This window comes from Rana temporaria, chromosome 3 (assembly GCF_905171775.1).
Source record: "Rana temporaria chromosome 3, aRanTem1.1, whole genome shotgun sequence".
NCBI classification, from domain to species: Eukaryota; Metazoa; Chordata; class Amphibia; order Anura; family Ranidae; genus Rana; species Rana temporaria.
The window spans coordinates 364,736,621-364,761,529 of NC_053491.1; the positions used below are offsets into that span (position 1 = coordinate 364,736,621).

Consider the following 24,909-nt stretch of genomic DNA (forward strand, 5'->3'; position numbering starts at 1 on the left):
GATCACTCGATCGATGCAGCGCCATAGTGAAGCACGGTGAAGCCGTGTTTACATACGGCTCTCCCCTTTCTTCAGCTCCGGGGAGCGATCGCGACGGAGCGTCTATAAATGAATAGCCGCGCCGTCGTCCCGGATCGCTCCCCGAGGGAATCCGACCGTCGCATGTAGCGGGGGGGGGCCCCGATCGGACCCCCGACCCGCGGAAAGGCAGGGACGTACAGGTACGCCAATGTGCCTGTACGTGCCATTCTGCCGACGTATATCTACATGCGGCGGTCGGGAAGCGGTTAAAGAACAGTTTTTCAGCTGTAAAAATACCATAAAGCTGTTAAGCGCAGCAAAACACAGGTGTTTAGGATTGTTTTTTCAGCTTTTATGGGAGTTTAGTTTTGTTTGAAAAAACGCCTTAAGTTCAAAAAAGAACATGAGCTTCTTTGGGGAGATTACAAGCTTTTTTCTGCTTTTTACATTGGTGACCTGTACAAAAATGGCTGTAAAAATGCGAGACTTTGAAAACCTCAGGTGTGAATGCAGCCTAAATGTAATTTACCTGCAGCAGAGAGAAATCAGTTCTACTACCATGGTAGGCAGGACTGTGCTTTGTGGTGTGTACATCTTAGCACTGAATGGACAGAAATCATGATTTGGAGAAAAGGAAAAATGATCTAGGACAAGCGGCAGTTTCTTTTGAAAATTGGGTTGCATGGCGATTCTAACTGCACTAAGTGTCAGAGAGAGTGTTTTCTTTATAATCTACTAAAAACTACAATTAGATGGGGGCATGCTCTCACTGTAAAATATAATGAGTAAATCTCCTGTATGGAACAACCCACTTGAATTTTTGGTTCCTGACCTGCAGGTTCAGAGCCTCATGTTAATGATAATGAATCAGTTTTAGGTGGCAAGTGATGGGAAAACCATTTCAATGAAGATCTGTACCATCCTGGGGTGTCACATCTGAGAAATTTGAGGGTCTGCTTAGCGATCCATTCTACAAAGTCTGTTCTAGGGGATAGCACATATTCACTTTACATTCAGTTTAATTTGCAGTTTGATAGGTCAGTTTCTTCTTCTCTTGCCATTATCTGGATCACCTTGTTGCCTGCAGGAGACGCTAACGAGCCACAACCTTCACATACACCCCGTCTTTAGGCCGCAAAGTGGACATAGCGGTGACCTGGAGGGGAATCTGCAGGAGAGGACAGAGAAAGCTTAATTATTCAGGTCAAATAAAAGGATAATGGAAGACACCACAGACCCAAATGCAGAATAGTCACAGGCCTTTAACTTCGGACAAAGTTTAAAGAAAGATTTTTGTTTAAAAAAAAAAATAAACATCTGGATTAAACTGCTAACTACAGGAGGATTGTACAATGGAAAACCAAAAAAACGACTCGGTTACCTAGCATGCCTTAGTTTGCATTAAGAAGTACCAACGATATGTGCAAAAAGAGGGTGGGACCCCTGTCTCTCAATGACCTCTAAGAAAATGATTTTATGAGGAGAACAAAAATACTAAATTTCTCTTTCTAGTCCAATGACAGACACAGGAAGTCATATAGTGTGAGGACATCAAAAATCAGTCCTACTGCAAAAGCAAGAACTGCCAACAGGCTTGACAAAAAACATAACTAGGGACTGCAGCCTAAGAGCCACCTTAGGGACCAACACCTAAAAACCTGCCAACAGTATCAGCGGGAGTACACAGAGACTGATCAAACTGATGCCCAAGACCAAGAAAAAATGGCCACCCACCTGAGAGGAATAAACTTAACACAGAGGGAATCACCAAACCATGGACCAAGCAAGAGACTGGTCAAATGGAAGCCACCAAAAGGGGTAGAACAAAACAAAAAATTCCCATTTAGGGTACAAAAATCCGCAACCTGACAAGGTCAATAACAAACAGATTAATCCACAACCTGGCAATGACCTTACAGATTAATCCACAACCTGGCAATCTGTTCCTTATTGACTATAAGGAACAGATTAAGGAAAGGATTAAGGAAACCAAGAAGATGTTCTTGTAAAAGAAAGTCAGTCCAATGAAAAGGCCATAAGCCACCACTCATGGACCCAATAAAAGTTAAGAAATTAAAATTTCAGACCTTGACACACAACCACCTTGCCAAAGTGTGACTTACCCAGTAAGAAGGATGAACCTTTCATATATGTCCAGGAGCTGGGAAGAACTGGCCTACAGATGATCACCCTTAAGAGCATCAGGAAGGCAAGAGTAAAAACCCATGGTTGAGTCTACAACAGAAACCAAACTGCCTCTCCTGATGCAGGGTGGAGACACATCAGTTCCAAGATGATGTCCAGTGATGTCTGAACAAAAGAGGAAGCCCAGTATGTAGAAGGAACCACCTGTTCTGGAAATCCAGGGCCAGATTCAGAAAGCCGCGCGCAAAGTTGCGGCGGCGTAACTTTTCTTATTTACGTTAAGCTGCCGCAACTTAACACGCAAGTGCTGTATTCACAAAGCACTTGCGTGTTAAGTTGCGGCGGCGTAGAGGAAATTGGGTGGCCTAATTCAAAATAGGCGGGTAGGGGGCGTCTCCTATTTAAATTAGACGCGTCCACGCGCCGAACGTACTGCTCCGAATTATGACAGTGTTTACGACGTGAACGTAATCGACGTAAATCCCCATTCACGGACGAGTTACGCAAACGACGTAAACATTTTCAAATTTCCCGCGGTCACGACATCCATACTTAACATAGGATGCGCCTGCTTTGGGCAGCTTTATCTTTACGCCGAGAAAACTCTTACGTAAATGGAGTAAAGTGACTGCATCAGGCCTGCGTACGTTCGTGAATTGGCGTATCTCGCTGATTTACATATTCTCTGCGTAAATCAGCGAGAACGCCCCCAGCAGCCATTTTAAAATTGCAGTTAAGATCCGACGGTGTAATACAATTACGCCTGTCAGATCTTTGCTGCAAACCGGCTTATCTTGTTTTCTGCATACAGAAAAACAGATAAGCCGGCGCAAAGTGTGAGTTATGCCGGCGTATCACTGATACACCGGCATAACTCTTTCTGAATCTGGCCCCCAGAATGTAGACCCAGAGTCAATAGTTTTCCAATAAGAGCAGCTTCTGCAAGGGTTGAGAGATGGGTAGACCCTTTTTTAATGGCGGGGGCATGAGGTCAAACACAAGATTGGCCACCCCTACTGAAGAGCTATGCTGGTTAACATTGCCCAAAGGTGATGCACAGTCTCCAGCTCCAATATCTGGCTAGGCCAGACCCAGCTGAATCATTAAGGCAATCAGGGAAATGCCCACTTGGGGAAATGGTGACTGGAGGTCATCTGAGTGTCCCACAGTAGGGATGCTATGAGAACATACTAGGGCAGAAACTGGAGCCAGGGCAACACTAAGGTTTCAGAGCCTTGTAAGGTCAGAGAACAAACAGTGCTGTTCCCAGTTGACCAAGTAAGGCAGAGGGTCCCTCTGAACTAAGAGGGATGATGACCCTGGTGGTTACCAGGCACCACTAGTGGTCCTAGAAGTCTCAAGGAAAGAGATATGCTCTGAGAGAGATGGTGGTGGCCAGGGTGGGACTCTGGGTGGATCTGTTAATTTGTGCTATGGCATTGGGGGGGGGGGGGGGGGTAGAGGGTGAACAGCAGAAGAAAGAGCCAGGAGGTAAGAGAGACTAGCTTGTAAGCCTAAAAGGACATTCTCTGCACTTGAACGCCTGAACCACCCAAGGACACGCAATGATTAGCAAGCAATCTCCTATTTAAAAAGTGGGAACACAACTTCATACCGAAGACTCCTCTAAGCGCTTATTAGGCGTCTTGCCTCCAGCCTTGTGGACTGCTCAAGAACCAGGCTTCGGGGATTAGGGAAGGTCTACTCCAAGTCTATAGCACAGAAAAAGATATGATTTCTCAGAGCAATACTATTCATTTAGGTTGGGGAAAGGTCAAATCAGAAAGCTGCCATGTAGAGATCAGCTCAAGCAGAGATGTAGCAAAGAACCTTGAATGAAGAGAGAACTGAAGAAAAATTTAAGAAAAAAAGCCAATGAAAAAAAAGTAGGACTTTTACCAGCAAAGCTGGGAAGAAAGGATGTCCTAGTACACCAGCAAATAACTTTCTTGCTGAGTAGAGGAGAAATTATCCCGGGCTGGCTTTCCTTTTGTTTTTTTTGCCAGCATCCAATACTCCTGTAGACAGCAGTATAACCCAACAGTATATTACTTTCTGTGTCCCTCAATGGATAAGCAAGAAAAAAAAAAGGTTTAAATAATTACTTTCATTGGTAGTGCATGAAACGTTTGCTTGAAGATCGAGGAGCCCCACTGGTATCTGATAACGTCTAGGAGCGACAGATATTTGGAGTCAAATCTGCCGAGACTGGAGCAGCCAGAATCTGGAGCAGCTGTGCATGGCAACCAGATTATTGCTTTTATTTTCAAAGCTTAACTGAACAAACTGAAGATAGAAGCTGGTTGGTTACTATGCACAGCTGCTCCAGATTCTGTCTGCTCCAGTTTTAGTAAATTCTCCCCTGGTGTTTTTCCTTGCCAGAGATTATTTTTCATTCACTTCCACTGTGCCTTTGAACTTGCTAGAAAATGTGTCTATTTCAGGAAAAGTCAATTCCCTATTATAACCCCCTCTCTCCTCATACTTTGTCTAAATATTGTCAATGCTGATCCAGCTCCTCCCCTGCATAACCTTCTAGAAGTGTCCAAATATGACACTATTGTTTGTTTTTCCCTTTCTGTAACTCTTTTTATTCCTTTATTTTACTGAAAATATTTCAAAGAAAAGAGATTATGCAAAATAAATTAAAATAACATAAAAAAAATACTGTCTATATGCTGGTCCAGCTGCTCGCTGCATAACCTTTTTTGTAGTGGCTTTCGGAAGAAGTGAAAATTATTTTTATAGTGTCACTTGAGTGACACACTTTTTTTTTTCTTTTTGTTTACATTCTTTATTAAGAGTGACACACTTCTAAATCTGTTGGGGCTGTGGGGCTGCTGACATTACATCCAAAATGGTGGCATATAGCAGTCTTAAGCAATTATAATCTTACGGAAAAACTGTTTTTGTAATGAATAGCCAGGTGACAGGGTCTGTCAAACAACTGGTGGAAGTAAACTCAATGCCCAGTGGGGAGGACCAAGTATCTATTTCTGAAAGTGTTGGATACCAGAAATAGTTCTCTAGACTAGAGCAAAGAATGGACTAAACGAAAACTTGGTGAATGGGTTTTGTGTAATATCACCCCATAAACAGCAGATGTCGCTCTTTCACACAACTACAGCCATCTATAAAGTATATGAATCTATTGTGTATATCCCATCAGGACAATGTAAGTACCTGAGTGCGAGAAGAGGTCTCAAAGCGGAATTTCTGCAGGACACGGTAAAGAGTGATTTTGGCTTCCAGAATGGCGAGTCTCATCCCAATACAGCTGCGTGGCCCTGCTCCAAATGGAAGGTAGGAGAATGGGTGTCGCTTCTGCTTCTCTTCTGCTGCGAACCTGAAGGAAAGGATCAACATGATGTAAAGAATAAAATAGCATCTACTAAAGCAACACTGGGCAACTGGGTGTTCTATCATGCAATGTTCAGAATGCTGGGATCTGTAGTACCACCAGTGCTACAGTAACACAGACAGACACACCAGACCTTTCAATTTGGAAGAGCAATAGGAACCTTTAAAGTGGTAGTAAAAAAAAAAAAAGGCATATTGCACTAGTATGCACCGCATTTAATTAAGCACATTATGAGACTTACCATAAACAAAGCCTCCAGAGGTGTTCTGTCACCACTGACAGGGCTTCTGCCTTCACCCAGACTTTCTTCTGGGTTCTAGGCCCCGACCATTTGAATGTCACGCCTGTGCATGCACACAGGGCTTTGATCGCGACACGGCTCTCTCAATAGATGGCATACGCTGTATGTGACCAGCTGCAGAAATAGTGAATATCTCCTAAAGCAGAGCTCTCCAAACTGTGGCCTGTAGGCCGGAGGCGGCCCTTTGCTTGCCTTTATCCGGCTCTTGGGGCACTATCCCTTCCACCGATACCAGACTCTATTCTGCCAAGTGACACCCACACTGGAGCACCATTTCTCCCACTGACACCACTAATGGAGCACTATTCCTCCCTATGATACCAATGATGGGGAACTATTCTTCCCATTAATGCCAGATATTTACTACCAATGATGCCAGGAAAATTACCACTCCCGCTGCCCAAAGTCCGGCCCTCCTTGAGTCTGAAGGACAATAAACCGGCCCTTTGTTGAGAATGTTTAGAGACCTCTGTCCTAAAAGGTGCACGTTTAGGAGATATTCTTTGGACCTACAGGTAACCTTTATTATAAGCTAAACTGTGGGTAAAAGTCACCAAGCAGTGTATAAGTGCAGAAACATGGGAACTGCCATCCTGATCCTTTATTATGAAGCATACACCGGCCCCACCTGAAAATGTGAGAGCAGAACACTAGCTGAAAAAAAATATATAAATAAAAGGTTGGCAGGAAGAAACTGTAATCAGGTAACAAGACCAGGTCAATACAGGAGCAGGTAGAAAAGAACCACAGAAAAGTCAGGGAACAAGCCAGGTCAGTAATGGAGATCAGGATTGCGAGTCACATAAGTACAGCTACAGATCTCTCAGCACTGGAGTCTTGCAGGTTTCAGATGTAAATAGCCTGCTTTGTGCCACTATTCGCAATGACGTCAATGCGCAAACTGCAAGATGTGCACACAGATACGTGGTCATGCACGATTCGGTGAGTCGAACATTGCACACGCATGTGTGTCGACTTGATCATTACTCTCTTTGTCACTCTTTCTCCTCCTATCCACATGCTTCTTCTCAACACATGAGCTGATTGGCTACTAGTGCTTTTGCTCCCTCTCCTAGTCTAAGTTTGGCTGTACAGGGACCTCAAGAGGCCGATACCAGGTCAAAGTCAGGCATGTACACTGCAAGTATTTACAAATATATTTGATGATGTATGTAACGGAATGACTCGTGACAAACAGAGACTTTGGAAGGATGAGGGGTACTCCTGTACCGGCGTCACCAAGGAGTCTTGGGCCAAATCCTCAAAAGGGATACGCAGGCGGAACTGCTGTTCAGCCTGCGTATCCCTGTGCCTATCTTTGGAACTGATCCTCAGAAGCAGTTTTCCAAAGATAGGCAGAAGATCCGACATCTGTAAGAGACTTACACTGTCGGATCTTAGGATGCAGTACCGCATCCGCCGCTGGGGGCATTTCGAGTCGAAATGCCGCTTTGCGTATGCAAATGAGGACTTACGGAGATCCACAAAGCTTTTCAGCTTTGTGTTTTCTGCGCAAGTTTACGTTTGCATACGTAAAATTAGTTCTGCTTTTACAAAGTGTAAACTAGTAACACCTTGTAAAAACAGATCTTTTTTTCGATCGCCACGTTTTTTTTAAAATTTTGAATTCTTTTTCCCGGCGCGTAACTTTTTTTTACCCGACGCAACTTTATTGTCCTGTCGCAATCCACAAAGCCTGACGTAACGTAATTTTGCGCGCTGCCCGTCGGGAAAATGACGTCACAAGCATGCGCAGTACGGCCGGCGCGGGAGCGCGCCTCATTTAAATTGTCATCGCCCCCTGTAGAAGAGGACCGCCTTGCGCCGGAGACATTTAAGTTACACGGCCTGAAATTTCTAGGTAAGTGCTTTGTGGATCGGGCACTTAGGTAGAAATTTTAAGTCAGTGTAACTTAAATGGGAAAAGATAAGTTAGGCAGGATTTTTGAGGATTTGGCCCCTTATGTCTAGGGTCACCTTATGTCCGATAGGGCCATAGGATGACTGAGAAATTATATCCTAAATTACAGGACAGGGGACATTACTGATAGCTCATATTACAGGAGATATTGCAAAGTGTTGGTTTATTCTAGGACTCATCTCTCTGTGTAGACTGTTGACATGCTAATTGAGTCTGGTCCAGGATCTCTCATTATGTATGCTAAATACTGTTTTGTGTGTGGAATGGAACTTGTCAAGCTGTATGCGGAGACAGAACGTCTGTCTAAAGATGTGGATTGAGGGGAATTCATTGTGTGATGGTATTTTGTTTGAATTCTGTTAATGAAGGGATGTGACTTCTCAGGTGCAGTGATTAGGTCATGATAATTATAGACCGGCGCCGAGAAGTCTGGAATGTTTAGCAATTAGCCATCTGAAGGTGTATTGAAGCCCCCCCAGGGTGTGATGGGTGGGTGGAGAGTTTGATTGTTCCTGTGATCACTGAAACATGCCTTGAAAACTGTATATAAACTTGAGAGCTAACCATTCATACATTTTAAAGCAGAGAATAGAGCGGTCAGTCTCATTTTCTGGGGAATTGATATGGATCGTGCCTGCTGGTTTGTTTGTGTGTCGGATAAGCGGTCGTGGGTTGATGGAAGGTCGTAAACGGTGGTGACCGTTACAATGTATTATTGGATTACAGAGCTGCATGACAAATTCACCATAGCACAATGACGTGTCACAGATGTGATGATCTCCCTGACCCCGAGGTGCCTTGCCTGACTTGTATCATATCTCTGGATCATGACAACCCTTGTTCATTCATCCTGATGGCTGGATTGTGGTCTCCACAGAGTTCTTGATGGGAACGGGTGAAGTACATCTGTAGATCTTAATTTATAACGGTTAACCTTTCCAAGAGCATTGAATTACAGAGACTTTGCCATGTGCTCACTTTATATTCCGAGAGTAAATGTCAAATTTCCTCAGGACTCCCCTATTTGTTCAAGACATATTATGGGATGGCTTCATGAATATGGATCCAGCATGAGGACTTTATTGAGTCTTGGATCATTATTTATATGGACACGATGTCATAGACCAATAAACCACTGCTGCTTCCTGATACCATATTTCAGACATAGTTATGTTCTTATCATTGAATCGAAGCCGGCCTTGTTTTCAAGCGAAGACTGTTGAATAGTGTGCTGATGATTACATGTTTGCAGTTCAGAGATCGTGGTAAAACAGCCCAAAATCTTATATTCATCTATCTAGCTCAGCTTTTCATCCCAGAAGAATCCCTGAAATCATTTTGGAGGTCTTGGAAAACCCCTACTGCATTCATATCCAAGAAGAATGTTATTTCTGGTGATTTCTAAAGCTCTCTTTAGCCGAGTTATGGGCATATTACTGGTATTTTACAGGTTTTTTGTTTTTTTTGCACATTTATCAAGCTTCAGGAGTTTGTTTCCTGGCTGGGAAAGGGGAGGAGAGTTCTTCAGATGTAAAAATTAGCATATCACATGTTTACTGGGGCTCTTATTGAAGTCTATGGGAGCAAAAATGCCTAAATATGCTAAAGAAAAGCTAATGTATGTAGGGCGTAGCACATACGACGACTGAGCATACAAGTGTTATGCATGTTGAGCATAGTCATGCGTAGAGAAACTCCTCCTCCTCACTTGTAAATCACTGATCTTACCCCCCCCCCCTTTGTCTTTTTTCCTATGAACTTTTTGTTCTTGCTATAAAAAAAAAAAAATCCCCCATGTTGGTGCAATTTTGGTTTATACACTAGGCTTTTTTTTCTTATATTTCATATTAATATATATTTGAAGCCTGGGTATTTTTACAGTGATTTGCTTACAAAAGATAACCAAAAACAATGGTTTCTTTTATGTCTTCACGAGGTAGTAATAATCAAAAAAGAATCCACCTTTGCGCTCCCTTTGTGTCTTATGTCTGCCTAGAGTTCAGCTTTGAACATGGCTCTTGAAAAAGTAGGGCCAACTTCTTCTGTGGGTCACGGAAGTGCACTTAGTTCAGCACACCTTTGACCCATTTTCAGCTGTCTGCAGGTTAAAGTCTGCTGTCGCTGTCATCACTCAGCCGATCCAGGCTCTGGAGAGATCCAGACTTTTATGTCAGGATCCACCCAGATGCTTGACCGGCAGCTGGCTCAGCCTCTCAGCATGCTGCTGAGAGCCTGGGCCAGCCGTTTGCACCCCCTCTACAGCTCGGCACTCCAGTGAGCACTGAAGGGGAAGAGCAGAAAGCCGGTGACTCTTAGGCCCCGTATACACGACCGAGTTTCTCGGCAGAATTCAGCCAGAAACTCAATCGGAGCCGTATTCTACCGAGAAACCCGGTCGTGTGTACACTTTTGGCCGAGGAAGCCGACGAGGATCTCGTCGGGCCAAATAGAGAACATGTTCTCTATTTCCTCGTTGTTCAATGGGAAATTTCGGCTCGCCGAGATCCTCGGCGGCTTCACAAGGAACTCGACGAGCAAAACGATGTGTTTTGCCCGTCTAGTTTCTCGGACGTGTGTACGGGGCCTTAGTCACTCAGTTTACTGAAAAGTGAGAAATGAGTGATCAGCAGTCTTTGATCGCTTCGTTCTTGGTGTAGAGGCAGCAGGGGACAGATGCAGCATCAGATAGATGCTGTATGCACCTAGGTGAGTACAAAGTTTTTTTTTTCTTCTCAATTCCCACATTTCTATTTAAAAGCAGGACTAATTCTTCCTATCTCTTACAGCCAGAGAGGGCTGCCATTTTAGCCTCCGATATGCATTTGTCATGGCGTAGCACGTGTGATCTTTTATGACGCTGGTCATTTGATGGCTTGACAGTTTGGTTTATAGCACAAGCAACTCACAGTTGTCATTTATGACGTGCCTTGAATGCCTGCTTTGGGAAACAGATAAGTCAATGGGTTTAATTCTACTTTAATGGAAGTTCTGTCATTATAAACAAGCTGAAGCTTGTTAAAAACCTGCTAGCAGCTTATTTAAAGTGCCAGCACATCCATTAGGTTCTGTGCTTAAAGTGTTATTACACCCACAAGAGTAATATCAGTCTGTATATGCAGTAAAGCATGCGTGTTATACTCATTGTGGAACCTTAAAGCGGAGTTCCACCCAAAAGTGGAACTTCCGCTTAATCCACTCCTTGCCCCCTTACATGCTGCATGTAATTTTTTTTTGGGGGGGGGCCATATCGCCTTTTGGCGGCCCCTCCCTGCAGGCGATCGCCTGGCCTGGGACACGTGACAGGTCCCAGGCAATCGCCTGACCAATCACAGGGCATGCGCAGTGAGTGCCCGGCCGTGAAGCCGAAAGCTGTCACGGCCGGGTGCCCACACTAACAATGAGGATGCTGGCCGAAGAGGGGGGGGAGGGGGCATGTCGCTGGACCGTGGAGAAGGTGAGTGCATGTTTATTAAAAGCCAGCAGCTACACTTTTTGTAGCTGCTGACTTTTAATAAACATTAAAAACGCCTGGAACTCCCCTTTAAGAGGTTAATCATCTGCACTGTGTAAAAAGGCTGTTTGATCCTGTCTACTCTGATCCTCCTCTTCTTTTACTGTCCCCAATCTATTTACTTATAGTACAGAGCCTTGGAGGCACGCTGAACATCAGTTTGGAGTGTATTGCTAGAGAGGTTTATTTTTAATGTTTTGCGTGCAAGGGTGCATGTGATCAGCACTCTCCAGACAGAGGATCAGGGGTCATGCAGCCTTATAGGACAGCCAAAGGGGAATGAAAATTCCTCCTACAAGCTTTAACCACTTATATACATATATACTGCGGCAGGGCGGTCCTATTGCGTGAAACGACATACCTGTACGTCGTTTCGTGCATGAGACACTGTGGGCACATCCACCGCACAGCGGGGGAGCCGATGGGAGTGATGTCCGCCGGCCACCTGCGATCGCTCCTCAGAGGGGCAGAACGGGGATCTGCCAATGTAAACAAAGCAGATCCCCGTTCTGACAGGAGAGTACAGGGAGATTGTCTGTTCCTAGTGATCAGGAACAGCAATCTCTCTCTACTTCCAATCAGTCCACTCCCCCCACAGTTAGAAACATCTCCCTAGGACACACTTAACCCCTTGTGGGAAAAAAATGACATTGATTTTACTTTGGTACAGCGTCGCACGACCACACAATTGTCAGTTAAAGTAACACAGTAAATCCTACTGGGGCTGAAGTGGTTAACCAGCGCTCGGCCGGAAACTGATAGAAGTCACAAGACTGCTATATACTGCTGATGAGAAAAAGTATTTAGCAGTTTAGATTTACTAAAATAATTGCATTTCCATGTTCTGTGTACTGTGGGAGACCAGATATAGTGAATGCAGGAAATTCTAGGGAGCTTGCAGGAGGTCAAAAACAGGTTAGATGAAGGTTAACTGCAGGCCAACTCACCTGTCAATGAATTCTGATTGGTCTCAGAAGAATCTTAAACTGATGGCAAAATTAGACAGAAGACCGAAACCTGATGAAACATGCTCTTAAAAACTATACCGTCTGGCTAAAAGCTTTGTAAATGCTTTGAAAAATCTGGTTGTACACACTGCTTTAACACAAGCTGAAGTCCATGTGTAGAAGTTGACCATTGTAAGACACTCCTGTCAGGTTTAAATGGCTTGTCTCAACTTTGTAACTGCCATTTTGCTGGACAGCTTGGCCTGTGCTGGATCACCAGGTGAAAAAAAAAAAAAAGGAAAAAAAATGCAATAAAAAGATTTATAAAGAAAAAATAAAAAATAAAAAGGAAAAAAAAAATATTCGAAAAAAGGAAAGCCAATGCAGTCATTACCTTTGTTTTCAAGTTAATACTGCTTTAAATAATAATTGAAGCCGCAAACAGCAATTCAAGAATCCCTTTACCTTTCTGGTCTGAATTTCTCCGGCTCTGGCCAGTACTGTGGATCATTTTGAATGCAGCCGATGGGAATTTCCACCACCGTTCCAGCTTGTATCTTACACCCCAACACCGTGCAATCTCTGCCAGCTTCACGAGCAAACCTGAGAGTAAGGCAATATTATAAAATATTATTATAAAGCTATACAAGGTGTATCATTACTGCTATATTCAGCATCAGTTCAGGGAAACAACAGTGTATGAATTGTGTCTGTAGAAAGGGTAATGCAACAGCCTTCAGGTGACATCTGAGGTTACTTTGAGATAATTCCATCTTTCTCCTGACCCGATTCTCATTTGCTTGAAGCAAACTTTGAATTTCCATTGACTTGTATGGAGAGACGTGAAGACATGTCAAATACACAGGTGTTATTTCAGCTGGTACACATTTCAACCAGGTGCCCCTCATGGGTGTCACCTTATTTTACACAACCCCAAAGTGGGAAGGTTTATTGGTAAGATCCTTTAAATGTGCATATGCTTTACCAACATTTCACTTGATAAATAATGGAGCTGAAAATATTTCTTCAAACCTTTATCATATTTACTAAACCATTAGGCTTTATTTAGACGTCGGGGTGGGGTGGGGTGGGGTGGGGCTCCCCCCCCCCCCCCCAACAACTGCCCACCCCTAAGCTGCAATAGGCATTGAATGGGGGTGTTTAAATGATGCGATCACGATGCTGCAAGCCGTGGCAAAGTTTACTTGACATGTAGCGATCGGAAGGCAGCAAGCCAGCTGGACACTTCACACTCAAGTAAATAGGAAGAGCCGCAAAACACGTCTGTTTGCAAAAATAGGGTTAAAACGGGTGGTGAGGGCATGTCACATTGCTTACTCACCAGTGGTCCAAATCATTTGGTGGAGGGAATATTATGGTGTGGGGTTGTTTTCGGGGGATTGGGTCTTGGCCCCTTAGTCCCAGTGAAAAGCATACTTAAGGCTTCAGCCTACCATCTTGGACAATTTCATGCTCCCAACTTTATGGGAACAGTTTGGCGATAGCCCCTTCCTGTTCCAACATGGCTGCGCACCAGTGCACAAAGAAAGGTCCATAAAGACATGAATGGGAGAGTTTGGGGTGGAGGAACTTGACTGGCTTAAAAAAGAATCCCGACCTCCACCCGATAGAACACCTTTGAGATGAATTAGAGCACAGACTGCAAGACAGGCCTTCTCGTCCACATTTATGCCTGACCTCACAAATGCGCTTCTGGAAGAATGGTCAAACATTCTCAGAGACACACTCCTAAACCTTGTGGACAGCCTTCCCAGAAGAGTTGAAGCTGTTATATCTGCAAAGGGTGGGCCACCTCAATATTGTACCCTAGGGACTAAGACTGGGATGTCAATAAAGTTCATGTGCATGTAAAGGCAGGTGTCCCAATACTTTTGAGAATATAGTGTATGTCATGATCTGTAAAAAAAAAAAGCCATATTAAAAAGGAAAAGTTAATTCAGAGATGCCAAAAAAATCTCCTTGTGTGATAAGCTTGAGCAGCCCTGCAACATTCATTATAAGTCTAGTTACAGGGGTTGTAAACCTTGAGCCCCGAATTTCCGAGGGCGTGATCCAGTGTCATTCTCTCCATGGCTGATCGGCTCCTTATTGGGTAGATTGATAGCAGCGCAGCCATTGGCTCCTACTGCTGTCAATCAAATCCAATGACGCGCCCGCTGGGGGGTGGGGCCGAGTCATACACTCGGCGGCTATGCACGCAGAGTGTATAACACAGGAGCACGCCCGCAAGGTAACCCCCTTGGGAGAGAGCATTCCAGAGAGGGTTAGTCAGGAGGAGGCGAGACAGCCACCGTGGGACCCCAGAAGAGGACATTCGCGGCCACTCTGTGCAAAATGAACTGCACAGAGGAGGTAAGTATGATATGTTTGTGATTTAAAAAAAAAAAAAAAACATAGTATCACTTTAACCCCTAATTAGACACATAAGGTACATAGCCACCCTTAAAGAAAAAAATAAACCTTCCTGTCCCAGTACAGATCTCTTTACAGAGAAGCATTATAGAATGGTCAACCACAATTAAAAGAGATACTCAAGTTTAAGCGAAATATGGTGGGCAGAGTCACCCTCTATATCCATTGAGAGATTTGCCTGCAATAACTCCTGTCTCTCCTCATATCCACCTGAAATACTGATTTTAGATCCAGTGACCTCCATAAAAACTAGAACCTTCCTTGGGATTGGGAACATACCTGAATGCGGGAGGATACATGCGCAGGGATTCGGAAATCACCATGTCCATATACGGCAAATCATGAACTGTGTTGTAGTCTGCACCATCCTGTGGGGAAAACAGGAATGTCAAAAGTTTTGCCATGGAAACCCCCCAATAGGGATACAGCAAAGGGAATACCCCTTGAGTAGTGCTAATGGTCATATTTTGGCCAAATAACTTTCTTTGTTGTGGACCAACTCATGGTTGCACTCTGGATGAACACTTGGATAAATGGTTCTATATTGAAGGTGGAGCTGAAGCTGCATGCGCAGCTCAGTTTACATTAGGGGTGTCCATGTGCCAGGATGACTGAATTTCTCTGCATGCATGGGAGTCACACCAACCTGCACCAGCCAATCAAGATGGCCAAAGACCTGGCATCAAAAGAAGCTGGGAAAAAGATAGGGGCGCTGGGGAGGGACAAAGAAGGAGTCCACTCATTGACAACTTTTTTATTGCAGACTTTAGTTCCGCTTTGAGTTTTATCTGAGCTACAAACCTTCAGCTCTGGATGTACAGTTGGGTAAATGGCTCTCTAATTAATATGTATCTCACTTTCTCCACATTTTGTTATGTTACAGCCTTATTCCAAAATAAGTTAAATTAATTATTTTCCTCAAAACTCTACAAACAGTACCCCATCATATTGACAACCGCAACAAAGTTTGTTTGAAATCTTTGCAAATGTATTAAAAAAAAAATCACATGTACGTAAGTATCCACAGCCTTTGCTCAATATTTTGTTGAAGCACCTTTGGCACCAGTTACAGCCTCAAGTTTTTTTTAGTATGATGCTACAATCCTGGCACACCTATTTTTGAGCTGTTTCTCCATTCTTCTTTGTTGGACCTCTCAACCTCCATCAGGTTGGATGGGGAGCATTGGTGCACAGTCATTTTCAGATTTCTCCAGAGATTTTCAATCGGGTTCAAGTCTGGGCTCTGGCTGGGCCTCTCAAGGGCATTCAGTGTTGTCATGTAGCCACTCTTTTGTTATCTTGGCTGTGTGCTTAGGGTTGTTGTCCTGTTTGAAGATGCACCTTTGCCCCAGTCTGAAGTCCAGAGTGCTCTGGAACAGGTTTTCATCAAGGATGTCTCTGTATATTGCTGCATTCATCTTTCCCTTGACCCTGATTAGTCTCCCAGTTCCTGCCACTAAAAAACATCCCCACAGCATGATGCTGTCACCACCATGCTTCACTGTAGGGATGGCATTGGGCGGGTGATGAGCAATGCATGGTTTCCTCCAGACATGACACTTGTCATTCAGGCCAAAGTGTTCAATCTTTGTTTCATCAGTCCAGAGAATTTTGTTTCTCATGGTCTGAGAGTCCTTCAGGTGCCTTTTGTCAAACTCCAGGTGGGCTGTCACGTGCCTTTTACTGAGGAGTGTCTTCTGTCTGGCCACTCTACTGTACAAGCCCGATTGGTTGAGTATTGCATAGATGGTTGTTCTTCTAAAGGGGTTCTCCTCTCTCCACAAAGACACTCTGGAGCTCTGTCAGAGTGACTATCGGGTTCTTTGTCAGCTCCCTGATTAAGGCCCTTCTTCCCCGATTTCTCAGTTTGGCCAGGCGGCACGCTCTAGGCAGAGTGCTGGTGGTTGCAAACTTCTTCCATTTAATGTGCTCATTGGGACCTTCAATGCTGCAGAACATTTTCTGTACTCTTCCCCAGATCTGTGCCTCTATTCAATCCGTTCTAAAGACAACTCCTTGGACTTCATGGCTTGGTTTGTGCTCTAGGTAATTTTGGCAACAGATACAGCACCGCAGGGTGGTACTGTGGGTTTATAAGAAGTGATAAAAAGTGCCACATCCTTTACGGAAATGCAATTTAATCAGGAGGAAATCATGGACTTTTTAGGCACCAATATATATATATATAAAAAAAAAAAAACAGTTATTAGTAACAAATTAACAACATTTATTTAAAAACATATAAAAGTACAGACTTATAAACAGCACATCCAACTCTATCCACTGGGCCCGGGTCAGTACATGTATGACCACTGGGAAGTTCTCTTGGTAGAGTGGGAGCATATCAATGTTTTTCACTAAACAGAGAAAACAATAGTAAATATACAAACAAATCAAGAAAAAAAAAGGGGTTGTCAAATATAATACATACATTATGTTAATAGGAGAAAACAGTATATTCAAAATCACCAAGCCAGGAGCAGGCATGCAGCCATAGGGCATGGGAAGATGTGGGAATACACCCAGTATCCAAAGGCAAAATGATTCACCTGATACCTTATAAACAGGTAGTGCAAATATAGAATGCAATAGAGAACACAGACACCACACCCATAATCAGGAGTGCATCCTATGCGTGAGATAAGTAAACTTATCGAAAAATAATTATGTGTATATACAGCGGCCATGGGATTTAATTCCTCAGTATAGAGAGTCCAGCCAACAGGGGGAGAAGGCATTAGAGAGGCTTATAGCCAACTCACAGCGTTAAACCGCCATCTAGGGATATAAAGGGGTATATAACAAAACCCAGCATGCACTTGTTCCTGGCTTGGAATCTCATTGCAGGTAACAAAAACCATATATACAGATTTAAAACAACAATATAACAGAGAGTTATAAACGAAGCACATGTATGTGACCAAATATAGGCAATAATTCAAAGCATCAATAATTATAACTGAGGGGAGACTACATTTATGGAAATATGAACACACATATAAACATATACATATACCCACAGGTAAAACCTAGGCATAAAATGGCTTCAAATATCTGTAATATACCAACAAACGGAGCTAACCTTAAAGAAGTTAAATTGAAAGCGTATGTATTTAAATCCAGGCAGGGGCATATGTTTAATAGCAAGGGCTTATATGATAGCACCTTGTTTATTTGGTGGGTAGGTAGCATTCGGTGTGTACCATTGTTATAATATTATGCCATGCTTTTGCAGGTTTGCCCTTACGGCCTAATCAATATACAGTTAATCTTGTTTGTACATGTTTTTATTGCCATTACTTGACTGTGTTCTGGTTAAAAAATATATCAGATACGTTTTCTTGTTAGACATATAAAACTACATTAAAACTTTTGTATTAACCCAATAATATCTATTTATCTATTTTTTGCTGCAATACAAAGCCCCCCGGGGTAAATTTACTTTTTTCTTCTATAAACTATCGGGGGTGTGCAGCACTATACCCACTTTGCAGTATCGCTTTTTCCTTGCTAGCATTCAAACGCTCTATCCATAGGGTCTCCTTTTTTAATATTTGTCAGTCCCAGTCTCCACCCCTGGGATCCTGGGGAACAACTTTAAGGACCAGGAATGTGACAAAGGGCATATCAAAATGTGTGGTATAGGTCAAGATGTCTGCTCACAGGGGTGAGCATTTTGCCATTTTCTGAATATTATATGTGGTCATTGAGCCTCTGCTTTAATTAGCGAATAGTCTTTCCCACATAAAAGGCCCTGCATTTGCACAGCATCAGATATATTACCCCTTGGGTGTTAGTCTGCCATACATTTGGGGTGAAAAACCTGTCCGTTTGGAAGCACAAAATGGGAGCCAATGGCAATCCATGGGCAAAAGGTGCAATGATCACGATTAAAAGGTTCCTCTTGTGCGCGTCCTCCTTTTGGGGCAGGAGTGTAATGACTAGATGTAAGCCCATCCAGAAGTCTGAAGGTGATCTCTGGGTATTCATGGATGTATTTCCTAAGCGTAGGCTCATCATATAGCAAATGCCAACGGTCTGATAGAATGGTTCTAAGTGATTATTGCTGACCTGAAAACTTGGCAATGAATCTCACAGTAGGGGTATTGTTTTCCTTGATATTGGGTTTATACAGGAGTGCATGGCTGCTGTATATACACACACACACAATTATTTTTTTGTAAGTTTGCCCATCTCATGCATAGGATACACTCCTGATTATGGGTATGGTGTTGGTGTCTGTGTTCTCTATTGCATTCTATCTATGCACTACCTGTTTATAAAAAGGTGAACCATTTTACCATTGGATACTGGGTGTATCCCCACATCTTTCCATGCCCAATGGCTGCATGCTCCTGAAGAAGCTTTATTCATTAAACATGTCACGCTTGTATCTTTAAAAAATGTTTTTTTGCTCCCACTCTACCAAGGGAAACTTCCCAGTAGTCAAACATACACTGACCCAGGCCCAGCGGATAGAGTTGGATGTGCTGTTTACCACTTTTATAAGTCTGTACTTTATATGTTTCTAAATGCATTTTGTTAATTTGTTACTAATAAAAAATGTTTTTTTTTAATACATTGATGCCTAAAAAGTCCACGATTTCCTCTGATTAAATTGGTGTGTGCTCTGACATGCAATGTTAACTGTGGGGCCTTATATAGACAAGTGTGCCTTTCCAAATCATGTCCAATCAAGTTGTAGAAACATATCAAGGATGATCACTGGAAACAGGATGCACCTGAGCTCATTTTTAAGTGTCATGGCAAAAGGCGTTGAATACTTATGTATATAGGATTTTTTTCCTTTCTTTATTTTTAATAAATTTGCAACAATTTCAAATGAGTTTCTTTCACATTGTCATTATGGGGTATTGTTAATCCATTTTGGAATAAGGCTGTAACATAACAAAATGTGGAAAAAGTGAAGTGCTGTGAATACTTTCCAGATGCACTGTAAATTATTATTATAATACAGGGTTTATATAGCGGCAACAGTTTTCACAGCGGTTTACAACATGGGGGCAAACAGTACAGCTACAATACAATTCAATACAGATTTCTAACAGAAGTGTTAAAAGACAGGGTTCACCTTACTTACATGCAATTCAGAAAACTCATCCACCTCTTTAAGCAGCGTCTCCTGGCACTGTGGGTGGGTGGCCAGCAGGTAGGTGGTAAAGGACAGAAGGCTGCAGGTGGTCTCGTATCCAGCGATTAGGAAGATGAAGGATTGGCCCAGGATCTCATCCTCATCCAGCCTTTTTGCTGATTTCTTTGTAGTCTCCTCATTCCCCCTGTGTGGAGCTGACAGGTCAGCTTGGTTCACGATGTCAAAGTGATCTACAGAAAAGAGTGCCGCTGCATCTCGGGCATCCAGCATGAGCTGAAGGAAATCACGGCGTCTCTGGGCAGATGGGGGAACACAGTCGCTAGTTTAATGCTTAAATATTACACGCAGGTAGTGTGAAACACTAAACTATTCATCAGAGCAGGACAAAATAAAGCATTCAATGAAGTACAAAAATATGGTAAGGCTTGCTATAAATGGATGGTAAACTTTGACGGTCAGTAGCTTCTCAAGTCCTGCCATGCACCCCCAAAATACACGGGACTTGAATACGTGTTATGGATGACTCAAAAAACAAGCACTAGCAAAACCTTTGGTGGAACACTTTGAAATTAACTTATGGTCCATTTAAAAGGGACGGGGTCACGTACCTCAATATCTTTAACATGCAGCCAATTATAGTATTTAAAATAAAAATAATTAATTTTAAGGTGTATGTGAGCCAAAAAAAAAAAAAACAACAACCTTGGGGAGCCATTCCCTTTTGTCCCTCTGTAAATTCAAAGTAATCTCTGTACTGTGTATGGGATCTAGGAAAGTCCTAAAATATCTGAGAATCCTGCTATTTCCCTTGGCAGATAAACCTTTTATCGATGTGAATTGTGCATGCTAGGCATGGAAGTACATCTATCCTTCTGTGGTCAGTTTGTGTCATTTATTCTGACTTTAGGATGCTGTACCTGCAGTCAGAATACAGCCGTCATGCACCCTGTCCAGCCCTCCACACACTGACTGACAGCGGCTCCTAGCCACAAAGCAGCTTATGTAGTCTCTACCCCCAGACAGCCAGAGAGGAGACCAAGTAGTCACGTGACCGTGGATAAAGAAAAAAAAAATATATCGTATAAGACGACCCTTTACAGTTAAAAAAAAACAGCCAAAAAGCGGGGCCGTCTTATACGCCTGGTATAAAATGCAGCTGCTAGATGTTAGCCCATCAGATGCCCGCTGGATGTGGGGTAGTTTCGGCTACATACAGTACAGTATATACCGCTAAGCCAATCCTGGTGAGCGATGTATTCTATTAATGAATACAGAGCCTGCTCGGTTTGGAGTAACAACCTCTGCCAATCCGAGCAGGCTACATACAGTAGCCTGCTCGGATTGGTTTTGAGAGTCAGAGAGACGCGGGCTGATGATGTTACAGTCTCTGCCAATCCAAGCAAGCTTTGTATTCATTAAAAGAATACATTGCTCACTGTGATTGGCTCAGCACAGTATGGCTCCAGCTCCAACAAGAATAAGTAAATATGAAGCCTTGGAATGGGGGTCGTCTTATAAGGTGAGTATAGGCAAAAACTGTAAAAAAATAAAAAAAAACACTGTAAAATTAGGAGCTCTTATATGCCCGTTGGCCTTATACACCGGAAAATACGGTAATATACATTTATATAATTATATATATATATATATATATATATATATATATATATATATATATATATATATATATACACATACATACATACATACATACATACATACATACACACACACACACACACACACACACATATACATATACACACACACACACCAGCCATAATATTATGACCACCCACGTTATATTGCGTATGCCCCCTATTTGCTGGCAAAACAGGCCAGGCCCATCAAGGCATGGACTCCAAAGTTACATCTGCATGAAGGGCAGATTTCCCAGCAGAACAAGGCATCACACTCCCTCTGCTGGTTTGTCTTCTTTCCATACAGCATCCTGGTGCCATCTCTTCCCTATGTAAATGACGCACATTCACCCAGCACCATCCACATGATGTAAAGAAAAACACGATTCATCAGACCACCTTTTTCCATTGCTCTGAGATCCAATTCTGATGTTCACGTGTCCATTGTAGGCACTTTTGGTCAGGTCAGCACAGGCACCCTGACCGGTCTACGCAACCACATACACAACAAAACTGCAATGCACTCTGTGTTCAGACACCTTTATATCGACACCTGACCCCTTTCTAACTGTGTGTTCTGACACTTTTTCAGCAGTTTGAGCTACAGTAGCTTTTCTACTGGATCGGTCTACACAGGCCAGCCTTCGCTTCCCATGTGCATCGGTGAGCCTTGTACACCCATGACCCTATCCCCTGTTCACCAGTTTTCCATTTTGGTAGCTTCTGACCACTGCTGCAGTTTTAGAGATACTCCGACCCAGTCGTCTATTGGCCCTTGTCAAAAGTCACTCAACTCCTTATGCTTGCCTATTTTCTCTGTTTTCAACACAACAATTTCCGGGAGAATATGTTCACGTACTGCCCAATATATCTCACCCACTTTCAGATATAATTATAACAGGATAATCAATATTATTCACTATATCAGTTTGTAATATTTTGGCTGATTGGGGTGTGTGTGTGTGTGTGTGTGTATGTGTGTATATATATATATATATATATATATATATATATATATATATATATATATATATATATATATATATATATTTATTATATTATATTATATTATATTATATTAATTACACTCGCCAGCCCCTTTATTAGGTACACCTTGCTATTATTGGGTTGGACCCCCTTTTGCCCTCGGAACTGCCTATATTCTTTGTGGCATAGATTCAACAAGGTGTTGGAAACATTCCTCAGAGATTTTGGTCCATATTAACATGATAACATTACGCAGTTGCTGCAGATTTGTCGGCTGCATATTAGAAGTTCTTGAAAGACCAGCCAGTCTGGCACCAACAACCATGCCACAATCAAAGTCCTTTAAATTCCCTGTCTTCCACATTCTGATGATCGGTTTGAACTTCAGCAAGTTGTCTTCACCACGTCTAAATGCCATGTAATTATATAACACACACACACACACACACAGAGGAAGAATAAATTATTATAGAAAATATTTGTCTTCCCAGAATGTTTCTCAGCATCAGAAAATGCGAGTGTCGGCTCTCCATAAATAAACCTATTTCCTCCTTCTTTGTTTTAGCTCAGGCTAAAGCTGGGTACACACAGATGGAAATTCAGCTGGTTAAGCAATTACTGGCCAAATTTCAATCTTGTTAAATAGAAGTTAATTGGTTGATTGACTTCTGTTGAACAGTACTTTTGGAAAACTTTCAGTTCCAATAGGCTGCAGCACTGATCAGTGTTTTCTGACAGCAGAGTTATCACCGCTGTCATAATATAAAAAGGCACAGTGGGCAGGATTCCTCTATTCCACCTGGCTTGTGTGAATGGAGGAATTCATTATATATATTTTTTTTTTATTCAACCCACCTGCTGAGCGAAATAAAACCAAAGCGTGTATACACAGCCTAATGCCTAACACACGATCATTTTTCGGCATGAAAAAAAACGTTGTTTTTAAAAACGTAATTTAAAATGATTGTGTGTGGGCTGCACATCATTTTTCAGTTTCTGAAAAATGTAAAAAAAAAAAAAAAATCGAACATACTGAATTTTTTAACGTTGTTTTAAAAAAATGACATTTTTCGGGTTGTAAAAAATTATCGTGTGTGGGCTAAAACGACGTTTTAAACCCGTGCATGCTCAGAAGCAAGTTATGAGATGGGAGCGCTCGTTCTGGTAAAACTACCGTTCATAATGGAGTAAGCACATTCATCACGCTGTAACAGACATAAAAGCGCAAATCGTCTTTTACTAACAAGGAATCAGCTAAAGCAGCCCAAAGGCGAATAGAACTTCCCTTTTAGAGTGCCGTCGTACGTGTTCTACATCACCGCGCTTTGTTCATCATTTTTTAAAAACGATGGTGTGTGGACAACGTAGTTTTTAATGATGAAGTTGGGAAAAACTTTGTTTTTTGGACATGCTGAAAAACAACATTTTCTTTCATGCCGAAAAATGATCGTGTGTACGCGGCATTAGACTAGACTAAAATGGTATCAGATGATAGCACCCCAATCTAGTTCCCATACAAGGTGAAAAGAAAACAGATTTCAGCTCATTAATCCCCGTAATGAAGCCAATTATCATTCATGAGCGGTGTGGTGCATCACAAAGCAGACTGCAATGAGTAATGAGACGCCAGGTACCTCGTTAGCTGGCTGCTGGTCTCGAAGGGCGATCATCTCCCTGATGGTCTTGCGGAAGAAGCGGTTTATCTGGTCACGGTTCTTGTTGGGAAGGCAACGGATAATAGGGACCATTATGAAGGGGAATGCCACTGGGAGTCAAAAAAGAAATGAAAAACTTATTACACAGAAGATTGGAATTAATAATGAGCGTTCACTCATTTAGATTCTCAAATACATACCCAAGATATTTAAATAGAGAAGTAAACCCGAACTGAGTGAAGTTTAGTTTGCTCTGTGCACTGTGTATTATAAACTATTGCCATGTTTTTTAATAACATCTTGTTTACATATATTTCTCCTGCAGCCTTTTTGCAACCACTTCATGTTTATATGCACTCCACCAATGGCTGCATAGCATTTCTAAGGATGGGTTTTCTGATGGTGACAACAGTGGCCGATGTCTGTGTGTGTTGAAAGACATCAGAAATCTGTGTGCCAGGGTGGCAACACATGGGCACATTTGGGGGACAGAAACTTGTAACCCTACAACAGGAAGTGCCTAAACAAGCTGCAGATTTAAAAAGATTGAAATTAACTTATAAAAGCCTATAGAACAGCTGTCATTAAATGGCGGACCGCAGTCCCAACATGGGCTGAGTGACGCTCCTGTCTGGATCATCAGCCTGCCAGTCTAACATTTCAGATCCCCGCCTCTCTGAAGTCCTTGGTTGATGGGACTGACGGCATCCCAGCAACGAATGACGTCGCGTGTGCGCACGCCCAAGCCTCACTATATCTCCCAGCTATCACTCCCTGCCTGCTCCGCAAGGAATGGTGGGACATCACGTGTGTGCCCATCCCCTTCAGCAATATTCTCAGCGCAGCTCCCACCCCCTGTAACAGCTACCACTCC

At 42.7% G+C, this 24,909-nt stretch overlaps 1 protein-coding gene across 1 annotated transcript in view; it reads right to left on the minus strand.

Moving 5' to 3' along the window:
• Positions 1–239: 239 nt before the first annotated feature.
• Positions 240–24,909, minus strand: part of TBXAS1 (thromboxane A synthase 1) — an 83,567-nt gene continuing 58,897 nt past the window's right edge. The window contains exons 9-14 of the mRNA XM_040345395.1: positions 24,015–24,145; positions 19,742–20,047; positions 14,920–15,008; positions 12,673–12,810; positions 5,350–5,512; positions 240–1,189 (exon numbers count right to left, since the gene is read on the minus strand). Coding sequence (XP_040201329.1) covers positions 1,115–1,189; positions 5,350–5,512; positions 12,673–12,810; positions 14,920–15,008; positions 19,742–20,047; positions 24,015–24,145 — 902 coding nt within the window. The 3' untranslated portion in view covers positions 240–1,114. The remainder of the gene's footprint in view (positions 1,190–5,349; positions 5,513–12,672; positions 12,811–14,919; positions 15,009–19,741; positions 20,048–24,014; positions 24,146–24,909) is intronic.